The sequence below is a fragment of the Trifolium pratense genome, linkage group LG5 (genome assembly GCF_020283565.1).
Source record: "Trifolium pratense cultivar HEN17-A07 linkage group LG5, ARS_RC_1.1, whole genome shotgun sequence".
NCBI lineage: Eukaryota > Viridiplantae > Streptophyta > Magnoliopsida > Fabales > Fabaceae > Trifolium > Trifolium pratense.
The window spans coordinates 28,086,550-28,095,550 of record NC_060063.1 but is presented as its reverse complement, the minus strand read 5'-3'; the positions used below and the strand labels follow the sequence as shown (position 1 = coordinate 28,095,550).

At 38.6% G+C, this 9,001-nt stretch overlaps 1 protein-coding gene across 1 annotated transcript; it reads left to right on the top strand.

Moving 5' to 3' along the window:
* The first annotated feature begins 1,592 nt into the window (after positions 1-1,592).
* Positions 1,593-7,457, top strand: LOC123886388. The gene is made up of 2 exons (XM_045935709.1): positions 1,593-1,782; positions 7,123-7,457. Exons 1-2 carry the CDS (start codon positions 1,593-1,595, stop codon positions 7,455-7,457), a joined length of 525 nt encoding a protein of 174 aa, XP_045791665.1.
* Positions 7,458-9,001: the final 1,544 nt, after the last annotated feature.

Here is a 9,001-nt window from a genome sequence, read left to right as displayed (position 1 = left end):
ATCTTTTAAAAGAAACTTTTTTTATATATGTAATTTGTGTTGAGAGTATTTTCTATTATAGGACTTCATTAGTTTCCAAATAATATACTATTTTACTAATAATATGTCTTACATAGTAGTAAGTAATAATGTCTTTTAAACAACGCCAAGTCTATGGTGAAATTAGACTTCACCTTCGATAAGTTATAAATATTACTATAACGAATATGAATTTTATAAAATTTACTGTTGGAGCGAAAATTTATATCGTATAGATCATCATAAATTTTTTAAAAACAAATTGAAAATTATTTGATATGTTGTTATTGAGACTCATCAAAATTAACGGTTTGTGAATTTTTATTGAATACCGTTAATCTTGATGGGTCCCAATAACATATTAAATGATTTTCAAATTTTTTTAAAAATTTATAGATAACCTAAACAATATAAACTTTCAATCTAACGATAAATTTTATAAAATTTGTATTCGTTATAAAAATATCCAAGACTTGTGCATCATGCATCTGATTAAGTGATACATCTTAACACAATAGACAAAGCCTTTAAACAAGGGTGACGTTTATGGTGGGCACATACTTTTATTTTCCCATCATGGGAAAATGGCATTGCCACCATTGAGATGATAGAAGAAAATTCAACGGTACAGATGGTAAAGGCTATCCTATAGCTCCACCCATTATAACTCGAAAAGTTACTTGCATAGGTCACAAACGACTCATCGAAGTGCATTTTTTATTTAACAATTTACTTGTTCACTTTTTTATCTCAATAATTTTTTTATTTTATTTAACAATTTACTTGTTCAATTTTTTATCTTAATATAAAAATAAAAACTATTCGGTTTTCGTGAGTTTAACTCAATTGAGAAGAAAATCATATTAAATATGTAGGAGTCGAAATTCGAACTTCGGACTCAATTGAGAGGAAAATTCTATTTTTTATTCATCTTTAGAGTAAAAATAAGTTGTAAGTCCTTAAAATAAGCTATAAACTCTTACTAAAAATTTGTTACCAAACATATCTTTTAATATATAAGTTATAAAACATAAGTATATAATTAAGTACGTAACCTTTTAACATATCTTTTAATATATCAGTTGTGTGTTAAAGACTTGTTACACGAAAATTATAAAGCGAGGAATATAGCTAAAGTACGTAACCTATTTTCAAGGGATGCAGTGGAGAGAATTCTTGCAACACCACTTGTTGGCTCGGTCAGAGAGGATAAAGTGGTTTGGGAGGAGGAAAGAAATGAGTATTATTCAGTGAAATCCGGTTATAAGCTAGCTATGCGTTATATTTTACGTAGCGACAAGTATCATGTGGCTGGTAATTGGAATGGTATATGCCAAGCTCAAGCACCGCAAAAAGCACGTCACTTACTTTGGCGTTTATGTAGAGGATGTCTCCCAACTCGTTGTCGGTTGTTATAAAGGCGAGTGGAGTGTACTCCCAATTGTCCCGTGTGTGACGAGGAGCTTGAGGATGAGCTGCACGTGTTCTTTAACTGTATAGTAGCTCGGGCCAGCTGGTGTGCAGCTGGTCTTTCTTCGGTCTTACATAATAACACGTACCAGCAAACTACTGCTATGGATCGTATATTCGGTTTGTGCAACAACGAGAATAGTGATACTGTTGGAAGAGTGACTATGTTACTTTGGAGCATTTGGCACAATCGTAATGATAAAGTTTGGAATGACAATGTCCAGATGTCGAGCCAAATCGGAAGGCATGCCTTTGATGCTTGGAATGATTGGTACTCAGTTCATAAACTACAGTGTAACAATGTGAGTGTGACTTCCGATCCAGATCTATTACGGTGGGTAAAACCTGTTGGATATGCCTTGAAATCTCGGTAACAAGAAGTTAGAAAATCATGTTTTTGAGAGATTCTGCCTGCTCACGCCCAGGCGTGGGAGCTGGCGCCCAGGCATGCAGAACTGGGATCAATTCTGTCTTCTCACGCCCAGGCGTAGGAGCTCACGCCCAGGCGCAGCGCGTTTTCACAGCATGTGTTGTTTTGCTGTTTTTTTGGGAAAAATCTTTTCTTGGAGGATATTCTGACTTGGATTTGTTTTATTTTAAAAAAGATTTGTTACTAATTTTTTGGCATATATTTTTCTATAAATAGGGATCACTTTATTCATAGAAAAATTGAGTAGAGATGTAGAGACAAGGATTAGGGTTTGCCACCACACAAGGGCTAGGGTTTTAGAGAGGAAAAAGAGTTTTCTCTTGGTACAACTCTAGAGTGGGCAAACTATCTTTGTGGTACACCTTGGGAAACACTTATCAAATTGAGTCTCTTGGCCACGGGAAGAGATTCGGGTTTTTGGGTAGAATTAGGATTAATTCTTGTAACTCAATTGGAACTCTTTGTAAAGTTACTTGTTTGATATAGTGGAACGGAGGGGCTGCTCTCTCCCCCAGACTAGGTCATTATTGGACCGAACTGGGTAAACAAATATCGTGTTCTTTCTTCTCCTTTATCTTGTTTATCGGTTATTATTATTATTGCTTATTCCGCTTAATCATTGGTTGCCGTTCTATTGCTCCACACATCAAGTTATTTTATTGGTGTGATTTTATAGACGAATTCACAATAATTGGCGCCCACCGTGGGGCAATCGGAACAATTTGAAGTGAGCACCATGAGTTCTAAGTCGGATATCGAGGGACTTTCCAAAAGCAATTTGGAATTGTGGAAAGTGAAGATGGAAGCAATTTTAATGTTCGGGATGATCGGTAAAACATGGAGTGTTGTTATCCGGTGCCTCGAAGATAAAGAGTTAATGGAGATTGCGAGGAAGGTCGGCCTGGAGAGGCGGTGGTAATAATACTCGAGTTACTTCTGAAATAACAACTTTATTATGAGGATGTGGAGGTGCTAGTGGAAGTTGGGAATCAGTGGAGTGTTGAGTCATGGACGTTGGATTCTCCTATCACATGTGGTCAAAGAAGGAATACTTTGAGACTCTAGAGCTAGTTGAAGGTGGAGTCGTTCATCTTGAAAACGTAAAGCTTGAAGGTTCAAGGTATGGGTTCAGTTTGTCTTACGAAGTTTGACAATCGTGAGTTTCTTTACACGATGTGAGGTATGTTTCTGAACTTAGATGCAAAGATATATGGTATGCATCAATAACTAGTGGTGATTCTCATAATGTGGTTGAGTTGTGGGACTTCGGGTGGACCTGTTAGTGACATGTGTTTAGTTGGACTAGTGAACAAGGTTTACTAGGTGTTGAACTGAACTGGAATTGTTGGAGACTAACAATAGCTTGAAGTATGTTTCAGAGGAGTTGAATAGGTCTTGCGTGTTACAAGGTGGAGATCATGGTGGGTATACTTTGGTGGAAACTCAGTTTGAGGTGGAGTCTTCCAATAGTGGTAGACAGTCAACATTAGCTCTTGGCTATCTAATCGGAGATAGGGAGGAGAGTGGTATTGTTGAACCAAAGAGGATAACCATGGAGACCTTGTGGGTTATGTTTCAATTGTGGCTGAAGAAGTGCAAGACCTTGAGAGGATCTTCAGGGAGGCAATTGAAAGCAACAAGTGATCAGACTTGGTAACTTGTGAGACTGCTGGAGGTAGTTGGATACAAGGAGAGTTTGACGTTGCAGCTTGTGGAACCGCCTAAAATTCCAAGGTTGGTTTGGAGCCAAGCAAAACTTCGAGAGTACGGAAGGCATTCCGGGGTCGAAGAGTGGTGAAGGCTTGTAGGGCTATCGCAAAAATCCATGGATAGTCGGAGGCAAGCGATTCTTCAGGAGGACGGAAAAGGCACAATCCGGGGACTGAAGAGGGATGGTGGAGCTTGTTGAGCTATCTAAAATTCCGATGATAGTTGGGAGCAAGCGTTTCTTCAAGGAGGTACGGACTTGACCAGTTCGGAGTTTGAAGAGGGTGCGGTGAATCTTGTGGAGCTACCTAAAATCCTATGGTAGTGGGATGCAAGATCTTCATGAGAGCGGAAGGCATTACGAGGATGAAGAAGGAGGTACGATCCAGTGATCTTGAATAGAAGATTCAAGATGGAGAGAGCAGCACGGTGGTTGATCGGATCACCATCGATTTAAAGGCAAGGTGGAGAATTGTTGGATATGCCTTGAAATCTCGGTAACAAGAAGTTAGAAAATCATGTTTTTGAGAGATTCTGCCTGCTCACGCCCAGGCGTGGGAGCTGGCGCCCAGGCATGCAGAACTGGGATCAATTCTGTCTTCTCACGCCCAGGCGTAGGAGCTCACGCCCAGGCGCAGCGCGTTTTCACAGCATGTGTTGTTTTGCTGTTTTTTTGGGAAAAATCTTTTCTTGGAGGATATTCTGACTTGGATTTGTTTTATTTTAAAAAAGATTTGTTACTAATTTTTTGGCATATATTTTTCTATAAATAGGGATCACTTTATTCATAGAAAAATTGAGTAGAGATGTAGAGACAAGGATTAGGGTTTGCCACCACACAAGGGCTAGGGTTTTAGAGAGGAAAAAGAGTTTTCTCTTGGTACAACTCTAGAGTGGGCAAACTATCTTTGTGGTACACCTTGGGAAACACTTATCAAATTGAGTCTCTTGGCCACGGGAAGAGATTCGGGTTTTTGGGTAGAATTAGGATTAATTCTTGTAACTCAATTGGAACTCTTTGTAAAGTTACTTGTTTGATATAGTGGAACGGAGGGGCTGCTCTCTCCCCCAGACTAGGTCATTATTGGACCGAACTGGGTAAACAAATATCGTGTTCTTTCTTCTCCTTTATCTTGTTTATCGGTTATTATTATTATTGCTTATTCCGCTTAATCATTGGTTGCCGTTCTATTGCTCCACACATCAAGTTATTTTATTGGTGTGATTTTATAGACGAATTCACAATAATTGGCGCCCACCGTGGGGCAATCGGAACAATTTGAAGTGAGCACCATGAGTTCTAAGTCGGATATCGAGGGACTTTCCAAAAGCAATTTGGAATTGTGGAAAGTGAAGATGGAAGCAATTTTAATGTTCGGGATGATCGGTAAAACATGGAGTGTTGTTATCCGGTGCCTCGAAGATAAAGAGTTAATGGAGATTGCGAGGAAGGTCGGCCTGGAGAGGCGGTGGTAATAATACTCGAGTTACTTCTGAAATAACAACTTTATTATGAGGATGTGGAGGTGCTAGTGGAAGTTGGGAATCAGTGGAGTGTTGAGTCATGGACGTTGGATTCTCCTATCACATGTGGTCAAAGAAGGAATACTTTGAGACTCTAGAGCTAGTTGAAGGTGGAGTCGTTCATCTTGAAAACGTAAAGCTTGAAGGTTCAAGGTATGGGTTCAGTTTGTCTTACGAAGTTTGACAATCGTGAGTTTCTTTACACGATGTGAGGTATGTTTCTGAACTTAGATGCAAAGATATATGGTATGCATCAATAACTAGTGGTGATTCTCATAATGTGGTTGAGTTGTGGGACTTCGGGTGGACCTGTTAGTGACATGTGTTTAGTTGGACTAGTGAACAAGGTTTACTAGGTGTTGAACTGAACTGGAATTGTTGGAGACTAACAATAGCTTGAAGTATGTTTCAGAGGAGTTGAATAGGTCTTGCGTGTTACAAGGTGGAGATCATGGTGGGTATACTTTGGTGGAAACTCAGTTTGAGGTGGAGTCTTCCAATAGTGGTAGACAGTCAACATTAGCTCTTGGCTATCTAATCGGAGATAGGGAGGAGAGTGGTATTGTTGAACCAAAGAGGATAACCATGGAGACCTTGTGGGTTATGTTTCAATTGTGGCTGAAGAAGTGCAAGACCTTGAGAGGATCTTCAGGGAGGCAATTGAAAGCAACAAGTGATCAGACTTGGTAACTTGTGAGACTGCTGGAGGTAGTTGGATACAAGGAGAGTTTGACGTTGCAGCTTGTGGAACCGCCTAAAATTCCAAGGTTGGTTTGGAGCCAAGCAAAACTTCGAGAGTACGGAAGGCATTCCGGGGTCGAAGAGTGGTGAAGGCTTGTAGGGCTATCGCAAAAATCCATGGATAGTCGGAGGCAAGCGATTCTTCAGGAGGACGGAAAAGGCACAATCCGGGGACTGAAGAGGGATGGTGGAGCTTGTTGAGCTATCTAAAATTCCGATGATAGTTGGGAGCAAGCGTTTCTTCAAGGAGGTACGGACTTGACCAGTTCGGAGTTTGAAGAGGGTGCGGTGAATCTTGTGGAGCTACCTAAAATCCTATGGTAGTGGGATGCAAGATCTTCATGAGAGCGGAAGGCATTACGAGGATGAAGAAGGAGGTACGATCCAGTGATCTTGAATAGAAGATTCAAGATGGAGAGAGCAGCACGGTGGTTGATCGGATCACCATCGATTTAAAGGCAAGGTGGAGAATTGTTGGATATGCCTTGAAATCTCGGTAACAAGAAGTTAGAAAATCATGTTTTTGAGAGATTCTGCCTGCTCACGCCCAGGCGTGGGAGCTGGCGCCCAGGCATGCAGAACTGGGATCAATTCTGTCTTCTCACGCCCAGGCGTAGGAGCTCACGCCCAGGCGCAGCGCGTTTTCACAGCATGTGTTGTTTTGCTGTTTTTTTGGGAAAAATCTTTTCTTGGAGGATATTCTGACTTGGATTTGTTTTATTTTAAAAAAGATTTGTTACTAATTTTTTGGCATATATTTTTCTATAAATAGGGATCACTTTATTCATAGAAAAATTGAGTAGAGATGTAGAGACAAGGATTAGGGTTTGCCACCACACAAGGGCTAGGGTTTTAGAGAGGAAAAGGAGTTTTCTCTTGGTACAACTCTAGAGTGGGCAAACTATCTTTGTGGTACACCTTGGGAAACACTTATCAAATTGAGTCTCTTGGCCACGGGAAGAGATTCGGGTTTTTGGGTAGAATTAGGATTAATTCTTGTAACTCAATTGGAACTCTTTGTAAAGTTACTTGTTTGATATAGTGAAACGGAGGGGCTGCTCTCTCCCCCAGACTAGGTCATTATTGGACCGAACTGGGTAAACAAATATCGTGTTCTTTCTTCTCCTTTATCTTGTTTATCGGTTATTATTATTATTGCTTATTTCGCTTAATCATTGGTTGCCGTTCTATTGCTCCACACATCAAGTTATTTTATTGGTGTGATTTTATAGACGAATTCACAACAATACCAAATCCAGGTTGGGTAAAATGCAACGTTGATGTTGCTTTTGTTACTGGCTCTGGGAAAACCTCGATGGGATTGTGTTTTCGTAATAGTAATGGACAGTTCATGGCTGGTGTGACACAATGTCAGCAGTCTGTGATCTCAACTTTAGAGGGAGAAGCATGGGCATTACTTTTAGCTATGAAAGAAGCTAATCATAGAGGATTCAATCGAGTTCAATTTGAAAGTGATTCGAAGGTGTTGGTTGATGCTATTCACATGAGGCGTAGAGGCAATTCTGAGTTCTTTTCAATATTGTTATTTTTATGTCGTCTTTTCTAAACTTTGAGGTTAAGTTTGTTAGGAGGCAAGCGAATTCGGTTGCTCATACCCTGGCTAGGGCGACCAATTATTGGGCTAGCTTCCATAGATTTGAGATTATTCTCTTATGTATTAAACATTTAATAGTTAATGAAATGTATTAAGCTTGTTTGATTAATAAAAAAAAAGTATATAATTATGTTTTTTGGTCTTATCAACCGACTTTAGCAGTACAAATATATTATAATCCTTGCAAAAAGATATTGTTTGGAATTGTTCCATATAAAATCAATTTTTTTTGTATTAATTACCTTTGTGGTTCTTTGTAGGAAGAGAGACTAATAATTTAAACTTTGGCCAAAAATTATTTCCACAAAAAATCAAAAACAATTTTTTCTAAATGATTTATCTTGGAGTTTATTAATCGCTATAATTCAAATAAAAAATTTTTATTTAGCCCCAATGTCAAATGAGTGAACATTATAACGTGCATTATTATCTCTCTCAGATGCTTTTTTTTTTTTAGTTGATAGACGAAATGACAAAGTCATTGAAAATTCTCACACACAAAGTGGAGAGACTGAGATTTGAACCCCGGTCATGACGTCTAATACTAGCAATTTCGACATTTCTACCAGTTGAATTAGAATTTATATGACTAGGATGAAAAAGAATCTGATTATAAAAACATAGAAATCAGAATATGTGAACAGGTGGAATGGAATATGTTAGTACAAAAATTTACATGCTTCGATTTTAATAAGCCACTAGATAATTTTCTATCATCTGTGCTGTTGGATTTCCTTCCAATATATCAACGGTGATTATGTCATTTTCCCATGGTGGGAAAATAAAGGCATGTTCCCACCTTAAACAAGAGTAATATACATGGAATATTCCAACATTGAAATTCCTCAGTTTTCTCACGTGTGACAATCTCCAACGTTGAAGGCTTAGATTATGACCTCTATTGTCTCATATATGTGTTGTCAATGGTCACATGCTTCTCTTTTCGTGGAGTCTATGTCTCAATAATGAATACACGTTAAGAAATACTAAATGTTTGGTTTGGTTTGGCATGGCTTGTTGTTATGCACTTCTGTCGACATGATTCTCTTTTACGGGGTCATGTACGACATTTGTTTTTCCCATTTGCAATATGGCGGATTCTAGCATGGGTAAGTAAGACATATCTCTCATTAGTGAGGGAGTAAAAATTTGTTTTTTCAACCATCAGATATAATCAACGGCCAAGATGTGTTAAAATTAAAAAGGAGAATATGTAAAAATTGTTGCACAGGATCCTATCTTATCTCTTCTTCTTCATATCTCAGTAGCATCATCTGCTTCAATATTTTCATTCGACGGAAGACAAAAACTCCGGCGAACGTCCAAAACGGCGACCACCACCACCACCAGAGATTCTTTCTTCCTAAAAGATTGTTTACGTTTTAGCAAAGAGCTACTATGTTATTAGATCTGTAGTTTTTTTTACTATTATTTCCAAAGTTACTTTTTTTTTTAACAATTTCCAAAGTTACTTGGAAGGTCTATTATGTGAAATA